The sequence below is a fragment of the Spea bombifrons genome, chromosome 8, assembly GCF_027358695.1.
Source record: "Spea bombifrons isolate aSpeBom1 chromosome 8, aSpeBom1.2.pri, whole genome shotgun sequence".
NCBI classification, from domain to species: Eukaryota; Metazoa; Chordata; class Amphibia; order Anura; family Pelobatidae; genus Spea; species Spea bombifrons.
This window is the reverse complement of record NC_071094.1, coordinates 30,265,889-30,285,708: the sequence shown is the minus strand read 5'-3', so window position 1 is coordinate 30,285,708 and position 19,820 is coordinate 30,265,889. Positions and strand designations below refer to the sequence as shown.

Sequence of the window (19,820 nt, the reverse complement as noted above, 5' to 3'; positions counted from 1 at the left end):
GACTGGAACAGAATAAAATAAAAATAAATTCTATATATTTCCAAAAGAAAAGCCTAGCAGCTGAACGCGATAGTATCCTCCATCAGCTCTGACCCACAGAGAGATTCAGGGTTCTTTTTAACTATTTAAGTTACGGCAGCTACCATAATCAACCTATGGAATGTGCCTGGCTCAAATCGCAGCAAGCTCTGAAATAAAAAATTAAAGAAAAAAAATATATATATATTTCAGAAAAAGCTCATAGCTAACTGAATGGTGTGGAAAGACGGCATGTTTTCTTATTGATAAAGAATCTACTAGATTACACAGATTATTCTAGACAAACAAATCATCCCAGTCTTGCTGTGTGAATGCAAGCAGTAAAAAAAAACAAACAAAAAAAAAACAAAGTGAATCCACAATTCTAATCGAGGCAATTGCTAACTCGAGCGCCAATATTTGCTGGAAGGCTTTTGTGATCACAATGATCCATTTTCAAACACCTTAATCAAAAGACAAAACACACCACTTTCTCCTTTGTGTCCAAACATTCCCAACACCTTCTATGTATAGATAACATGCAAAAGAATGCCAGAGGGAGGGAGGGAGCCAAATCCCACATCTGAAAAAGAAAACGAAACAAAAAAACAAAAACACTTACCTGAGGCAGAAACCACAGCCCTAGCGCTGCAGCTGCCCTCTTGCTTGGTCTGGCGGCCATTCATTTTACAGAATCTCCCCCACGCATAATTGGAGGACACCATGAACATTTAAAGGGGCATGCAGGTATCACATGCAGTAAAGTGCGTATGATGGCCGACGTCCCGTTTATATTATGAAACTGAATACTGAAATTATTTTTGGAATAATTCAAAGATTTTGGAAAAGTTCTGCAGACTAACATATCAAATAATGTCTGTTTCTTTCTGTATGAATTCGTTAAAGCAAGCGTTCATGAAATTCCTCCCACTGATTGGAATATGTATGATGTTGGGCCAGCTACTTTGTAGAGAAACTGGAACGTGATAGCTCTTTATAAAGCATTGCAGAGTCTGGGTTAAAACTGCAACTCCTCTGCTAACACTGTCTTTAGAGAATGAAACCCAATTGCCATGTGGTGGAGATGGGTAAAGTATCCATGGCAAGGACAGGGGATGAGTCACGTGCTATGTAGCCATACAGTGAAGGCACCGATGAAGGCTTTTTTTTTGGGGGGGGGGGATAGGCAGACAAGCCTTTGTACCAACTGGGGCTATAAACCAAGCCTTGTGTATCAACCTAGCGCTCATTCATCCACTTTTACATGGAAGTTGTTATGGGGTGACTGCCCCACTTTGTAACATAATTGTTCTTTTGTATGAGGTATCAGTAGGATGCCACACATACTGATAAAGCTCATCAGATCTGGTAGATCTCCCACTTTGCTCCACCAAAAAAAAAAAAAAAAAAGGGACCTCCCCCGATTTTTATTTTTTTTATGTTTTTGGTACTTGAAAGGCGCAGTCACAATAACAAGCAGGAGTTCATCAGGTGTTCTCCGTGCCTTAATAAAAGGTTCATTACACGCAGCGGGGCCCATGTGCCAAGCTGGGTCTGGGTTAATCCTCCAGGACACCCGCGTACCCAGCAAATCATACACCGACAGATAGCCGATACCAGCTGGTACCAGTCCGAAGAATAAAGCACCCCAGCATCTATGGACTTCGGAGCCAACACTAAAGCAGATAATAGCCATAAGATAAGAACTTCCAAGTGACTTATTCTGCGCTATTCATCTCGGTCATTAGGTTTATGGCGTTTTGCATAACGAAGCAGTTGGCGTATGACCAGTTAAAGGTGCTGTTCCACCCAGCGAGCCATCAGGCGCTCTAGAACGTTACTTACCCTTAGCAGATTTCGCATTTTATCCATTCCTCTGACTACACAATCACGTACAATAATCGAGCGCAAAGAAGCCTTTTCATCCTCTATTGAAACAAATTGCTTTTCTGTCGCACGACAATCAAGTGACAAAACCGGGTCACTTTCCAGAGCAGGACATCACACGAGGAGTTTGCTACACCAGGTTATATAATATATATATATATATATATATATATATATAAAAAATCAGATTAATAAATAAATAAAACTTTGAGACCTTTACCAAGTTTACCAAGGAGGGCACAAGTTAACCCACTATATGTTGGAACTTTACAAGAGGTGTTATAAAGAGACTATTGGAGCCATAAGCACCAGAAGGGGTATTTCTTCCTTGAGAAAACAGCACCCCTGTAATGGACGGGCGTGAAAACGGGTCATCACCCCTCTAAGTCCTCCCCAGTTCCTGGATTCTAAAGGAAGAAAGAAGATCCAAGCGATCGGAGACCCTGGAAGCGAAAGCTAAACATTACAAGAGACTTCTTCACCCCACCCCAACCCCACAGGCCGTGCAGCTCGCGGTGTTCCGCACTCACCGGCATGAGACATTTCAATGACCTCGTTGTTATTAGCCCGGTTGTCGTTGTATATGATGACCGCCTCTGCTCCGCTGGCGGCCGCCGCGTTGATCTTCTCCGTGAAGGTGCAGCCTCCTCCACGCTCTATGAGGGCGATCCAGGGGCCGCTCCACGAAGCCGGGACAGTGAAGTTCACCCGCTTGTCGCAGGCAGTGTACCGGTCTTCGTGGCGCCTCTCTCGCTTGGGTAAAACCAACAGCCCTACCGCCCTGTCCACGGGAGAGTCGTGTCCGAAGATCCCGAACTCTCCGAATTCAGAGAACGTCCTGTTCTCCAGAACGTACGAATAGTTCAGGTTCGCCGTCCAGAAGACCTCTGCTCTTGCTTCCTGTGCCCCCGCCGCAAACAGCAGCAGTAGCAGCAGCATTATTACACGGGGCGGGCTGGGCAGCAGCCGGGACCCAGGGATTTGGGGTCCAAATGTCATCACTCCGGTCATTTAGAAAGAAGATTTAAACAACAACTGCCACAATCAGCACCGGAGTCTGTAATCTCAGCGTCTCTATCCTGTTCTGTGGATCTCATATCACCTGGATTACCTGCAGCCCGGACACACGCCCCTAGGAGGCGTGGCTTACACGTAACCCATTCTAGTTTTCCACAGTTACTCACATCACTCCCAGTACTGTTTGCCTACCTGTGTTTGCAGAGGTCTAATACAGAACACCCTGACAATAAACTGACAATCAGGGCTATTCTCGTGTGTTTAGGAAATGCTCTAAATGAAAATAAACCACATAAATAAATAAAAAAATTAACATAGAGGCATTCACTAAGGAGGACACTATTAACCCGCTACATGCTGGAACTTTAGAAGCGGTGCTATAAAGCAAACTAGGAAAATACTGGTGAGCATGAGTAATGGGAGTGGAGTGAACGCTCATACAGAATGAAAATAGCTTTTAATGGCTACTCCACAGTTTGCTGAAATTGAGTTAACCTGTTCATGCAATTCTGTCTAGTTATTGATTTTTAATGGTTAGCGGAAGGGAGGTATATTAGTTTTCAAATGATGGCCCAGTTAGTTTTTGCTGAGAGAGCCGCTAACCTTCTGAAGCAGTCACAGGCTATTCCACCTTTTCTGCCAAACGCAACCTTAGAAACATCATGCCTATTGTGCCTAATTCAGAATTGTTGCCAGGGATGCGCTGTTGGGTTTCTTTGCATTCCTTTTTTCACTATGCAATGGGTTAAATGCGTCCTCCATAGTAAACAGGGCCGGACTGGCGATGGCAGGGATGTCCTGGCACTTTAAGGCTGGCGGCTGCATGCTTACATTGGCCGGGCATATCCAGGCATTGGCCACGCACTGCAGCGCCCAGTGAATGTAGGGTTCCTGTGGCCAGCCAAGGCCTGCTAGGAAATGCCCCAATATTATGTTTTTTTTTTTTTAATCATTATAAATAAGCAAAAAAGTACCAATTTCAACATTAGCTTTCACATATAGAACCCTTACACCCTGGGAAGGGTATCAAATTCTTTAATCATGTAAAATCTCGCCATATTCAAAATGCTTCATGGGAACACTTAGTCGTCATGTGACACAAAAGCAGGCACTGATAGACTGTTGTCATAAAAACTGAAAATAAACATCTTAAAAGTTTGTGTTGTTTTTACGTGTTAAAACCATAACTGGCAACTTTCAGGCTCCAGCTAGCTGGAGCCTTTCCTTCTCAGGGTGGGGGTAGGCAGTCCCATCAGGGGGGTGGTCCGCTGATGTAGGCAGGGGGCCAGCTGGCATCAGTGGGCAATCCTGATGTTGGTGGGCAGGCCTGATGACGCTGTGGTAAAACTTGTGTGGCTGGAGGGTAAATGGACAGAAATAATGCCACTCCCGCGGCCCTGAGAGTTTCTGGCTGGACAGCCCAAGAAGCTCCTGCATGGGTGGTCTTGCCGTCCTTGAGACTCCTCAGTTTAACGTGTTTGCAAGCAGAGCCTGTTCCTTCTTCGGTGATCCATGTCTAAAAATATTGTGCTGACACTTTAGAACAAAGAATAACATCACAGATCTATTTCTTCGCGTAGCATAATAGAGGGCAATATAATAACGTTACACGGAACAGCACCTTTAACAATGGTGGATTCCCAACATATTGCAACATAATTTCTTAGTCTACTACAGAGGAGTTAGTTGTTACTTTGTTAGTTGTACCAAGTGTCCCAGTTTTGATGGGCCAGTGTTGATTTCCAGGCACTATCCTATGTAGCTGTGGGGATCACCATACCTGGGAACTCTATGGGTTTCGCCCAGGGACTCCAGGAGAAGCGCTGCTTTTCTGGCTCTCCGTGCTGACACCAGAATCCTCCAGGTCCTGGGAGCGGGGTCCTGAGACGCCCCACTCCCCGTCCATTGCCCCTTTAAATGGGGGTGAGTCCCGTGATGTCAGCCTCCCGCAAGCATAGACTCCAGGTATCCAGAGCCCAATGCTTTCCAGTTATGGGGTTCATTCGCCAGTTGAGGAATCCTGTGATCTCACCTGACTGGCCCAGGTAGCTGTAAAATCAATAGAGGTCTGTGCTGTTGCATGCAAGGGGTTAAGTGATAATGTAAAGGGAACACTCGGCAATCACATGCATTAAAGTGTGTTCCTTAAATAGGATTTAATAAGAAGAAGAATCAAGAAGTTTGTGTTGAGAGCAGGAGTGCTCATTTTGTTGGCTGCGCTCTGTAAGGTGGAGGGCTGTTGTCAATGTTTGCTCTCCGAGACTGAAGAAGAATTTGATAAATTGTAGCTTGCAGTGCTCGGGCTATATCCTGGTTACACTCTTTTCTGTTTGAGTGGAAACTACGCCTGCAAACAGAGAAGGCGAGGATATAGTTATCAGCTTAAGGTTTTTGCACGTCTGATTAATTAATTCCGATAAGGAGCCTATATTAGTAACAAGCAGGTTATAGCCAGAACGCTTACTAATGGCTCCCTCCTGAAGGCATTCATGTACCTTTTGATGTTATACAATTCCCTGTGTCCCAGAATGCACTGCAAGTACAATTATATAACCAACTTAGTGAAATTACATCCCTGGAACCGTGTTTTACTGATAAGATGGACAAGGGAGGTAACAATAGTACAACTGATGTGTTTGACCCTTGCCATGGCTACAAAAATATCTTCAAAGGAGGATCACCCGCTATGGGAATTCTACATTGACCAGTTGCCCACAAAGAACTGCACACATTTTTTTAGTATTATTAAAATGACCTGTGCTCCTAAAAGATACTTTATTTGCAAAACCCCTCACATAATAGGGGCCAAATATTCAGTAAGAAACTAAATGTCCATAATGAAGGAATTCATATTTGACCTGACTTTTCTTGGATATATAAAAACTGTGGTCATTTTTACAACAGGTTCCAAACGCAGTAAAAAGCTAAGGTACCTAAGTGAACACAACCAGTGATGTATGTACCTTTGGGATTGTCCTAGGTCCTACCTAGGGCAACTCCCAGCCACCCTTCTCCTTGTCAGATTGAAGAATCCATTAAAAAGCGCACAGCACCTTTTAATGCAGCCTACGGAGACTGCGCTGGGCCGACACGGCCTCCATGGTGTAAAAAAGTCTGTAAGGATATTATAACTGGGCTCGTTGTGCCGTAGGACACTAGGGGGCTTGACCCCCAAGATGGTGATCTGCCTCTGGGTTTTGTACAAGGGGCCTGCCTCCCTAGTTCAGGATGCTTTACTGGACGCACCCAAAGAGCACCTTGGAAAAGAGGATTTAAATATGTACATATATCTATATATATGGAAATGTTATGAAATCCTCCTTCTCGTAGCAACAACTGTACTTTTTTCTTTATCATCTGTTATCTACTGAGAGTATGATGAATTATACTTGACTTTGTTCGCCATACGTCATACTGTTATCACCCTATTTAATATTAAAGGGACACTGCAGCCATTATCTGTACTTTAATGCATATCATAGTTAAGTGGTTCCTTTAAATCTTTGTTTTATTGTCCCTGCAAGTCAAATACGCGAATTCTGCATTCTTCATATGCCTTTTGCACCTTTCCCCTTCCCCCAACACTTCGCCGGGTAGGAAATGCGTTTTCCTGGCACATGATGTACATACCCCATGCCAGGTCTCAGTGAGTACGCATATGAAGCGAGTACTCAATTAGCTGCTTCAAGTAACCAATCAATGGCATGAAACATCGGACCAAGGAGGAGGTGTCCACTCCAGCTCCTCCTGAAAGCTGAATGTACAGTGATATATATTTTTATCTTTAATGAATGCATGTTATATATTCATATATTATAAAGAATTTCACTTAACCAAGAGGGTAAGAGATAGATGGGACAGCCTCCCGTCAGAGGTTACAGAGCACAGTGATGAAATCTAAACATGTATGGGAGAGGCATAAAGCTATCCAATATCAGGAATAACTTTACATCAGGAAAAATGGGCTGTGTAGATGGACCGAACGGTTCTTATCTGACGTCAAATTCTAAGTTTATAAAATACTTTAATATCTGTTAATTGTTCAGGAGGCTCCCAAGGACACTGAGGTATCCATTTAACATGTTTTGTAAACCCAGGGTATGTGAGCTAATCTTTATTGTTCATCTATATTGAATTTCTATGCCCTAGGCCAAGGGTTGTTGAAAGAGTATCAACTAGTTGAGAATACGGCATGCATTCAAGTCCTGGCTCATATTACATAACCCTAACCTTTACAGAGCATATATTTCTTACTATTGAAGTAACTTTTCAAGGTTCTATTGAGTTGCAGAAAATGTAAAAGAACCTCCATCATTACCAATCCATACCGGACCACAAACATTAGGCAAATCAGAAAGACTAGCGGTTGACATGGCTGGTTTTGCTCCTGAGACTCAGGGTGAAGGGCCAGAATTTCAGGTCACACTGTCTGGAGATGACTCCTTCATAAGCTACCTAGATCTGATAAAACCTGAGCCTCCCAATTAACATTTGGCTACAAGAATGTTATTGTTGATATCCACTTTGAATACAAGTAACTCAATTAAGTGTATCTTTAATAATAAATCAAGATTTCCATAAGGGCCGGTATAAGAGCCGTTGTGTTTACAAAGTGTTAGGATTCAAAAAATCTCAAATTCACACAGAGAAATTTCCCAAGTATGGTGACTGGTACGAATTCAATGTAGAAACATTCTATGTTAGAGAAGCAGAAGGAATAAAGATGAACCCTACATGGTGGATTCTGAGCCCAGCACCTCATCCTTAACACACTTGGGTGTGAGCTCTGATACCTGCCCTGTGTCCAGCTCCTGGGGGCTCTTTGGCTGATGTTCTGTGATGAAGGAAATATAAGTAGAAAACTCCCTCTAGTGGTTGTCAATTTGTATGCGCCATCTCAACCAGAAATTATTTAGAGGTTTCAAAAAGAAACCCTTTTGCCTGGGCCTACCTTTTAAGCATATTAGGCAGCTGCTTAGGGCCTCCGTACAGCATGCGGGGGGCATGAGACACCGCTTATCGCGATTATGTATTCTATTCATTAACAAACTTGTGATCATTATTAGTATTAGTTCCTTTGTATAAGTATATATTCCATAAATTGTACTTCAGATGGGCTCCCTTTAATATTTTAACTTAGGGCCCCTAAAAACCCAGTACCACACCTGCCTTTTCTGTGGGAAATAAAGAGCTCGCTGGCAAAGCTTCCATAGTATCTCATACCCAGCGCCAACGTCCTTCTGTGGTAAAGTGCAAGGGTAGGATGACACAAGGAAGCGGAGACCATTTTGGGGTAGTTTCACTAGTTTCACGACACTTGAACATTGAAAAGTGTATATTGGTTCCTTGTAATTGAGTGGCTTTTGTAATTTTAACCCTTTGAATGCATAGGAAGTCTGGCCAGCATTTAAAAATCGTGCTCTTGCTATAATGAGAGCCATACTATGAAACCTGGCCAGAACTCCCAGGCGAAACAATTCAAGATCTCCCATGCACTTAAGGGGTTAAAACTACAAATGGGATGCAATTACAAGAAAGCAATATACACTTAAAATAAAAAAAATGTCCTATATAGCCAGATCGCTCCATACCCATGTTGTTACTAAACTTGCAGGATATTTGGGTACAGCATGTAATATCTAGTCTGAGATTACACATCTTAGTGACCCTTATCTACTGTTTGTAAAGTCTTTTCCATTACGTACAACTTGTGTAACGCCGTTCCCTTGCATAACTAATCAATGACTCTGAGGAGGGTTTATATTATCACAATTTAGTATAAATTATCACAATGTACAATTGTTCACTAATAGAAAACAAAACTACGTGCAAATGCGTGGCAAATAGTGATTGAAGTCACGTGCTGAAAAATACTATCAATATTTTAAAATATGATTTTAAAGAATGTCTGAATTCCGAGGGCTGGAATTGGCAGGAATCTTAAGCTACAATATCCCAATATTCAAAACAATTTGTTGTCACTGGGGCAATACTTCACCGTTACTTTTTTAATGAGGTCATTTTAAGATGTTACAAGGATGTTAGTTTCCAACAAGTATTTTTGTTTTTCTGGTTTAACACTTTGGGAGGGTGGGTCCCAAAAGGCTAAGTTCTTACAACAAAAGTTTATGAAGTATCCCACTACTGTACTATTTATGACGGAGGCAGAGAAGTAGGTAGGTCAGGTTTCAAGTAAGCAGAAGCAGGAGGGGAGGGTTTAGGTAGATTTTAGGTAGGGCTACATTTTCTCCAACCTCACTTCCCTAACCACGTTGAATGGGGAAGAAGTGACCATCCGACACTTCAACCGTGTTCCGTTTCAATGAAACAGAAGCCAACCTCTGTGTTATTCTGTATTGGCAAATGGAGCAAAGTGAGACAGAGAGCTATAGAAATTGTTGGAGTCCAGCCCCTGAACCATCAGGAAAAGGACCGGCATTGCTTGGACCATCTACAATGTTGAGTTATTGGTGGAGCTGCACAGGAGCCTCGTTATTGTAACACGCTCATGTATTACCATATGTTATTTTTTATGGACTTTGGTATTGCAAGACTTTAGATCTGTCAGTCACTTTTTCTGTGAAGGTCACCAAAAACATTTAATTTGTGGGCAGAAATTGCCACAAATGCCAGAGCAGATTTTCAGCAGGTTGATGATCTGGCTCCCTTTATGGACACGTTTTCAGGGACATTACTCTTTCAAAAGAACAAAAGACAAACATGCAGAATGCTCGGAACATGTCGTATGTACCGTGTGCATGAAACACGCCTTGTTGCATAACCTAGCAAGTGGAAACCAAGGCCCTGACATCACTGTAGACAGAGAAGACTTTGGTCACATGGTACTTCTTCTTCTAGAAAATTGACACTGATTTATGCAAATTCTATACTAAAAAACAAACAAACAAAGAGATCATGAAAATATGGTTACTATGTTTCAATAAAAAGTGTCTGTGATTTTTTTTTAAAAATATTGATATATATGACCTAATTAGTATTATGGTCCCCGAGGTCTACCATCAAGATGTTTGCAATAAAACAATCTTATTTTTAAATTATTTTTTTACTGGAAATGTACTGACAGCAAACATGCTACGTACATGCACACGGATCAGTTAGATAACTAGTTATACAATTGTTAGATAACTAGTTATACAAAAGTCCAGCAGATCAGGAAAGACTATAGAATTAAATTGACAGCAGTATTTTGAATGTCAGATAAAGCCGGGTTACTCAAGTTCATTCAAGATATTACAAAAGCATGACTTAGGATAATTAGTATATTACATACTAAATAAAAAATACAACACGAAACTAAAATAGAAACAGCAATACAATATAAAATATATTCAATATAAACAGCTACATTCCTTTCCAGCATTTGACCCCTTAAGGACGGAAGACGTATCCTTTTGTCCTTGCAAAACCAGTATTTAAAACTGAGGGTGTCAGTGTTCTCTGCCTCTTTCTCCTTTAATCTGATGTGAGGCAAAGAAAGAACAATGTTATAGTCAATATAGTGGGTTCAAAAGTATCTTTTTAAAATAAATTGCTGTTATAGAGTGATCAGAAGTCTGTGCACTTTTTTTTAACCCTGCATGGTCAGTTTCCCCCTTTTTTTTTTACACTTAGTAGATTTAGGTGGTAGGGTTGGACGGAAACCCTAAACACATCTTACACAAGTATTACACCTGGGTGCATCATCTGACTGACATTCAAGAAAGGAGAAGAGCAGACCAAAGAATTTTTTTAAAAAAAAAATTGCTATATTTAATGAATTTATCAGTGGTACATCATATCTTGATTATATATATATATATATATATATATATATATATATATATATATATATATATATATATATATATATGACACATGTATGGTTTTAAAATAAAACAATACTTCCCTTTTAAACTAAATGAGATAGAGTGAAATTATGCTTGAAAACATGATAGCAAAAGTGCTAAAACCCCTTACATACTCAATTCTAAAAAGTAAACAAAAAAAACAGCTTTAGTCATTAAGGGGTTAAAAACAGAGAAAGGTTGTTCGCCATTTTTGAAAAACAGCACATTAATTTTGTTTGAGCTGAATGGTTTGGAGCAATTTCCTTTACAGACCAACATTTTCAAGGGAAGCCTATTACTTTTCTGCCAAGTTAATATTTTTTGGCACTAGAAAATAACACTTAGGTTACAACATAGCCTGATAAAAAATAAGTTTCATCCTAGGGCCTGCTCGCTCGGTTTGGCGGCAGCAGCTGCTGCTTCCTAGGCCACAATATGTCACTATATATATATATATATATATATATATTTATATATATCTAGAAGAAGAGGTTTCTGCGCAGCCTGCAGTATACAGAAACCGTTATAAGGAAGTTGAATTAGTGATAACAGAAGGGAAATGCCCTATCTGTCGTATTAAAGAATGCATCACATCTGCCAAGTCTGGTGCCCACGTTATTTCAAAGGAGTAGAAAATCGTGTGAATAAATGTACTCAAAATCGCAACGTTTGAAAGCCAGACTGTCATGCCCTCCTTACGCCACTTCTCGTTGTTGCCTCATCATGCGGAAGTATTCAGTGTAAGCACACGGGTTCCACCTGCTTGTCGTTATCATTCCACTTGTATATCGTTATCGATATCGCTAGTAACTACTAATTATCACTTTAATTCTGTCAGCTGTTTCGTATTATGCATACCTGTGAACTCTGGGTTTCGCCCAGAGACTCTGAGGTGATTAACTGCTTCTCGGGGTCTCCGGGTCACTATGAGGAAACTTTGTGTCGCTGGAAAGGTGTTGCAGCACACCCCGCTGATGGCCTGGCCTAAGCCTTTGCCGACCTCTTTGCATGGCTTCTGGCTTTATTTTATATTTATGATGTGTGTGACTTTTTGAATCCTGTCTTCATTGGTGATCTTGTGACTACATAGATTACATTAATACTCCATTTGGGGTTCCTTCATACTAGGCTTCCAGCTTCATATCAATAGCAAGGACTTGTTTAGATAACATGTGAGAATGAAACCGACCAACATGAAACCATACTAAGTAGTCAGAACGCAATTCGTTCAGAGTATAGATTGATTTAACTATTTCAGCAACAGAAGTAATACGATGTTTGGCATGACCATGAAAGGACTAAACTCATTTTTACTCATTTTGTTGGTTGGCCACTTTTGGAAAACTTTATTTTATTTACAGTAGTTTTCTGTAACATTATTTAATTTATATAAAAAAAGCAAATTTTTTATGTAAAAATTCCAGTGAGGCTTAAAGGGACATAATAGCATTTTTCTGCATTCCAGAAAATTGCATTCGCAATATGTCCAGTCATTAAATACAAAACATAAACTTGGCCTAAAAACATAATCAAAAAGTTAAGCTGTAATAATATTTTTTCAATATTCTAGATTTCAGATACAATATTCAGTAATTATTTTATCAGTGGAACTCAAGTGTTAGCCACCAGGGGTCACTCTTATCCCATGAAAACATTACTTTTTATATTTTATAGGAAATATATTTTGGAGCAGGGGTATTCATTAAGCACTAATATCTGTGTAATTTATCCCCTGTCAAGCATGTAAACCTACTAAATAATAAACTGCTTCTGCTCGGAAGAGTCTCTTCTCTAAGTACGTGTTCCAGCAGAACCTACAACCTTTTCTAGAAAAATAATAATGGGAATAATCAAAAAAAGTCCCTTCTAAATGTTGGATGGATTAAGGAAGGTACATTTGTTTGTGAAAACAGTGTAAATGACTATATTGCGTCAGGTGTACGTGGCAAAAGGTGTCTAATCAATATCCTGTCCCGAGTTTCTCCCTTCATTACCCAAGGTAGCAAGAATCAATCGTCCTCCACCAAAGAAAACAGTAACCAAACTCAAGGGAAGAACTAACAATGCGAATACTGTGACAGCTAACATGACTGCGCACTTTACTTACACAGTGCGTGATCAGGAGCAATAAGTAAATAGTTATACTAAATGGAATCTCTTTTCCAAGTAAGGTTCCATGCCCCCCAGGCCAGCCCCCCCCCGATTCAGGCTCAACACTCACACTCAAACATCATGTGCTGACACACACAGACACTAACACCAACTCCAACATATCAACCAACTATAATCATATAAATTGTATATTAAGCCTGCCATACAATACCTCTTCAGCCATAAATACTATACATTATTATATGTTTGTATGTGATTTTGCATCACAACTCCAAAGACACACAGGAAAATCCTGTAAAAGCAACGTATAAAACCACGCACATGACCTTGTTTCCTTTAACTACGGCTATAAACTTTCCACAGTTTTATATGGCAAATTTACAAAGTGTTTGCAGAGCCAATTATTTTAAGTATGCAATTACTATTCAACGTAATTCTTAAGCTTGAGAATTTAAGATTTTATGTGACATTTATAAGACTCTTAAAAGTTGATTGCAAATGGCTTTGTTTAACAAATAAATAAATACATTTAAAATACAAGGGATTGCCAAAGGGGTAAGTGTCAGGGTTTGTAAGGGTTAATTCACAACAATTTTTAGACTTTTATGAGAAAGGCACACTAAAATGAAGTGTCATTACTTATTGTGGCTTCTAATAGATGCACTGGCAGAATCCCAATTAAAGTGATGGCGTGGAACCCGCAATAACATCTGTATTTTAACAAATTGATTTACCATAAAAAATATACATTTCTTATCATTTCACTTAAAATCTGATGTTCTCTATTAGCTGCATGCTGTATTTAAAAAAGAAATTACAGTATAAGGATCACTTTATGATTTTCTTGAGATTTGCCGGTTCGTACAGTGCGGGAAAAGGGTTAATAGCTACAAGGCGTTTGGCTAAAAAGACCTTGGTGTGATTGCAAATTGAAAGACATTTTTGTATGTGTTTTTTTTCTCCTTTGTATTAATACACATTAAATTCAAATTAGATTTATAAAGTATATGTTTTCAAAATGTATGGTAATATGTGAAATACATTGAATGGATTCAACCCTTTGGGTGCCAACGGACTATTCTCCACTCTACAGTTCATAATATAAACATAAGATCTTGACCATTGGTTACATTGAAACTGTGGTCACTATATCTGGCTCCTACGCTAAGCTGTGCACTGAGAGCGGTTGTTGCACTATGGTCAAGAGGAAGGTCTCTCAGCGTTTGGCCCCAAAACAACTGTCTAAACCGAAGAAGGCCTCCCAGCATTATGAGGAGCCACCTCCTAGATTGCCAAGAGAGGATATTGTGACTCGTCTATTGCTGGACCTGTTGGGAAGCCCAGTAATACCAACCCAACACCTTCTCAGATATCAGAGATAGTCCAATAATTATCAGGGCTACATGACCCCTCTTTGATGCCAAACTCACCAAATACAAGTCATCTGTGCATAATGCCATCTAGCAAATTGCAGCCAACTCAGCTAGAATTACCACACTGGAAGCAGACACAGGGACCTGGAGGATGAGGTGGAAAGGTTAAAGGGGTCATCTGAAACATAGACCACTACCATCGAGACCCTGCTAGACAAAATTGAGGACCTTGAGAATCGCAGCAGGCCTGAGGACAAGACCAACCCGCTGATGGCCTACAAGAGGAAGACAAAGCTTTCCTATGAACAGCACAGGCTCCTCAAGTTTCTGCAAAGCTAACTAAACCTGTAATGGATATAAACTAACTACAATGACAGACCCTAATGTTGCCTGTTCTAATTTGGTGCGTGTTACTGCGCTAAAATCAGTTTTATGGAACCTTTAAGGCCTAAACTCAGACCACTCGCCAATTGATCAATCGCTATCACTGCTGCCAGATTCACCATGCACGAAGTACTGGTATTTTCCCACATACTTGCATAATAGGGATTATCCTCCTTCCTGGAAAGGGGTATGGAGTAATTACTTAGATAATAATAATCTGGAGCATGTAAACACCCCTATACTTTTCTGGGATCTAAAACATATCCGACCAGAGGTAACCTAGAACTGCAGGCAGCCAAGTCTGCAATCACTCTATCTCCGGAAAAGAAACCCATGTGTTTTTCAGAGTCTGTGCTGTAAAATTTTCAGTTTATGAGATTATTGCATTTGGTCACATGGGTGAAAGTATGAGAAAAATCCATTGTGACATTTAGAGTTACAAAGGGATCCAGAAAAACAAGCAGACTGGTGCATTAGTGAAAACAAACCATGTTACATTTTATCCTATATCCCAAAGGCATAAGGTCACCTCGAAGCACTCAAAGCTTTCATCTGTCATAGCCAGTCATGTCTTCTCTTACATGTAGCAGGAAAATGCATTTCAAGGAGATATTTCTTTATTTATATACAACAAGCTTAAAATCATTAAACACGTTATATGAATTCTCCGTATGGAGGCTTATATATATATACCCTTTGTATGGCCCAATGTCAATAGAAGGCATATCTTCCTGTAATAACCCACCTCGCAAAAACTCTGTAAATATGTGTGTAAAATGTCAAATATGTGACATTTTAACTGTGGGGGAGGGCTTTACTGTATTATTTACACAATTCAATATATAAACACATTTTCTACCTCTTTTTCATGCATTCTTATGTGACTTTTAGGTCTCTAGAACACTGATAGGTTCATACCTACTGAACATCTTAAGCTCATAGAAAAAAGGGACATCAGGGGATGGAAGAGGGACTGCTCCCCACCTAAAGAAAGAAGCTTGGAAAGTATTCTTTATTTTTCAAAAAGCTAGCTGTAATGGGAACCAGGGGGTCCTCCTAGCACGATGGATAGCCATCACAGTACACAGTAATGTATACATAAAATTATCAAGAAGCTAAACAAAACTGAGAAAATATAATAGCAAGGATATATCCAAAATAATCCCATATTAATAGGACCATGCCCTGAAGTATAATTCAAGCGCAAATTGATGTTTTTCATATTCATGTCCATACTATTCCATATTACTCAGGAAATATATTATTATAGTCTGTATTCAGATACTAAGAGTGCATACGGATAGGCTAAAAAGCCTTGTTGCCATATCAACAAAAACACCTTACATAGACAGTCCAGCCATCATATGCACTTTAATGCAAATGATAAGTGAGAGGTCTCTTTAACTTTATGTGGTGTTCTCCTGGCAAAAAGTATGGGGGTTCTGCAGCATCTCCACAAATGCATTTGCCTTTTCCCCACATCCATATATAACGATATATACTTTCCAGCAGTTTGCTCCAGTGCTGGTTTCGTAAACAACAGGAAAGCGCTCCCATTGATTTTAAGTAGGAGCGCTTTGCTGGCGATGATTGCCGGCTTCATCAGTGGTGAGAATTGTTGGACCACTGAGGAGACAGGGAGCTGCAGCTTTTATTTTTCTTTTACCTTTTTAAAGAATGCATAATAAAGTGCACAAAAAGCTTGCGTATCTTTGCTTTATGTTCTAAACCATCCAGTTTACATTTTATCTAGGTAAATCAATATCTTTAACAGTTAAAAGCATAAGAATGTTTTATTGACAGCCTACTACTTAAAATTAAGCTGGGAATGCAATATTTTATAGTTAATGTTCTACAAAACTCAATAAATCTATATCACATTATATTTTCAGATACATTTTATTGTGGTTAAGTGTGACACACAATTGATTTATATGTTAATGTCATGTTAACCTCAAGTAAGTGTAACAATTGTCCAGAACTCCCTTAGTTTCACTCCAAGTGAACATTTTACATCAGCCGGGTCATTCACTAATTTGAACTTGACTTCCTGATCTTGAAGGACAAAAGAGCATGAAAAGGAGGGAAGGGTGAAACATATAGACTGAGTGAAAACTATATGGGATAAGAGGATGGAAAAGAGGTATAGGGGGTGTCAAAACTGACTCTCAAGAAACAAAAGTGGTAACTGGAAAGACTTTAACGATACAGAAGCGGGGGCCAGATGTTTCAGGTGGTAACCCCGACTGTATTAACGGAACAGGAAGAGCTGTATTTCTCTGCCACCTCCTGGCCATGGGCACTACTATTTGCACCACTCATTGGGAACAGTGAAAATCAATAGTAGACATATTATGGTGCTTTATATATATGTGCCATACTCTTCCCTTAAGCTTCAAAGTAGCCTTGACCAGGTGCTATGCTTATGCTAAAGACAAATCTTTTTACTTAACCCATTTATACTGGGACTGGTAAAGCCATGGGGCACAGTTGCACAGTGCTGGTTACATGGCCAATTCTGTGTATCAAAGTAACAGCATAAATGATATGCATAAATCCAAGACATTGCAAGCATACAAACACGTACACTCTCTCTCTCTCTGCCTCTGCCTCTCTCTCTGTATATATATATATATACAGAGAGAGAGAGAGAGAGAATCAACCGCTGCATTGATAAGAATGACCTTCTCTCTTGCCCTTTTTGTCACATTTGCCTATTAATACAGTTGTCATTGTGTATCTTTTAACCAGAATAAAGTGCTTTTAATAAGCACATGCCCGTATACCATGCACATGGAGTTAATATGTATTTTGCTAAACACACAGAAACGCACAACAATTCCAGGTCACAGAGATGCCACATGGCTAAAAGCATTTGTTTTACATAGTCCACAGGGAACAATAGCAAGACGTCTCACATTATTTGAGTGTATCATTACTGCGGACACAAAATAGCAGTGAGAGCGCAGAACAGACAGACAAATAGTAGCTTTCCAATAGTAAATAAGCACTTACCATAGTGCACCATTGGAATGGTCTGATTGCCATTACTTGAAGGAGAATTGTATATCACAACAGCTTCTGCGCCTTTGCTGACAGCTAGGAGAATCTTCTCGGAAAATGTACAATTCCCTCTTTCTATTAGTGCAATCCAAGGTTTGGTTGTAATGGAAAACTTGCTGTTTTTATCGCAGCCTTGAAGATTGGGGGAAATAGGTATTCCCACCAGTCCCTGGGCATTGCCCATAGGGGACATTAAGCCATACAGGCCACATTCACAATATTTTGATATAGTGCTGTTGTTTTGGAAGCTGAAATAGGATAGGTTCACATTGGCGTTTGCTTCGGCATCTCTAGCTTTGACGTTTAATACGATAACAGTAATCAAAAGACAGCAAATGACGGGTCCGTTCTTCTTCATTGCTTCTTTTAAGAAGTATATACTTTTATAGATATATCTATATAAAAATGTGCAGAATAGTTACTGGCGGCTGGACTGGCTGTGCATAATCCTCCTGTGAAGGTTGAAGTTTCAGCTCTGTAAAGGTAACTGATACTACTTCAGGCAACACAAACCCTGTAGACGTCATATCCATTTCACCTGCCTTATCAGGTAAACCCTTGACCAGTATAACAAGGGCGGTTTACTCTAAAGCAAGTGCCAATCATTGACGTTTTACAACACAAGGTATGCACAAGGTATGCACGATGCGGAGCATAAGTGTTTGTTGTGACAAACATATAAATGTGCGTTTCCAGTATCAAAGGTAGACAGAATAGATAGGTTAAAAACATAGCGTACGTACAGATTTAGTACCAGGAAAAGGTTTATTTTTTTAAATGAAAGTTTGAAGTTAGACACACACTGCATTGGCATTTTTATTATTAATATTATATTTTATTTATATAGCGCCAACAATTTACACAGCACTTTATACGATAGATTTATTCAAGGAGTATGGCAAGACTAGAATTGACAGACTAAGACAAACTGATACATTAGGTTCGCAAGCTTACAAGCTTGAGGGAATGGGGTGAGGACAAACATAAGGAACAGAGAGGTAGACGTAGTGTGGTGGCATTTCAAGAATGCCTATAAAAGAAAATATGTTGTACGTATTAACCTTATTAACATGACTCGACATTCCTACTAACAGACCTCTTAATATGTGCGGTTACAGTAACATAAATCCAAAAATACAGATGTAGGCAAAAGGCATATAAACACTTTATTAGAGTCTTCGGTTTATTATTATGCTTCTACCAGTGTCTCAATTTAAAAACTGTATCATTAAATGCACACACACAGAATTATATGTATAAATCTATGCCTCACAACTGTCTCAATGCATTCTACACAGTCCTGATTTTGCAGCTCTGTTCCATGAAGCAGAGACCAAGTTTGTGACAAGGCAAGTCTGAATGTCAGACGTGGTCCTCTTTGTCTCGCATATACTGCGTACCAGGAAGTTATGTCATTTCCAGGAGCACCGTGCATTGAGCTACAGAGAGAGTGGAAGGGATCGTTTGAGTGAGCTGAGCATGTTGGTAAGAGTGGGGACGAAGAGGAAGGTAGATGACCTCTTATTGCAGGATTCAATCTGATACAGTCCGCAATGAACCGAAGAATGTGAAGGGGCAGCCTTTTGTGCTCTCAGAATAAACTGGAACAGGTTCAGTTTCCCAGCTGCTAACCAACTACCAGACCGTAAATGTTTCAGTACATTATATCAATATAAGAACAGGATATAAGTTCTACGCCAAACCATCACAGGTCTCTGTCCAGGCCTCACAAACATGCAAAAGTTCTCTACTGTCTCTACAAGATTTCACTCAGGCTGCCCCATATCTCTGGAATCCACCGAACCTTCAGCATTCACCCTGCCTCCCGACATTCAAAAAACATCTCAAACCTCACTTCTTCAGAGAAGCTGCAGCCATCTTAGCTGCTAGAACTTCCTTGGCACTGATCCAACCACCACACTACCTCTCACCCTTTCTCTGTGCCTTATGTTTGTCACCCCATTCCCTCAAGATTGTAAGCTTGCGAGCCGAGCTCTCTCCACCTAATGTATCGGTTTGTGTTAGTCCGTCAATTCTCGTCTTGTCATACACCTTGAATATATGTTTTGTATTAAGCGCTGCATAAATTGTGGGCACCATAAAAATAAAAGATAATTAT

The 19,820-nt window shown here is 40.0% G+C and overlaps 1 protein-coding gene across 2 annotated transcripts in view; it reads right to left on the bottom strand.

Moving 5' to 3' along the window:
- RNF128 (ring finger protein 128) overlaps window positions 1–18,214 on the bottom strand; it is a 37,844-nt gene extending 19,630 nt beyond the window's left edge. Inside the window, exon 1 of one of the 2 annotated variants that reach the window (XM_053473747.1) lies at window positions 17,654–18,214. In XM_053473747.1, coding sequence (XP_053329722.1) covers window positions 17,654–18,059 — 406 coding nt within the window. In that variant the 5' untranslated portion in view covers window positions 18,060–18,214. Of the gene's footprint in view, window positions 1–2,435; window positions 2,935–17,653 lie in introns of those variants that run through there. The other variant, XM_053473746.1, reaches the window with a different exon arrangement.
- Between the last annotated feature and the right edge of the window lie 1,606 nt (window positions 18,215–19,820).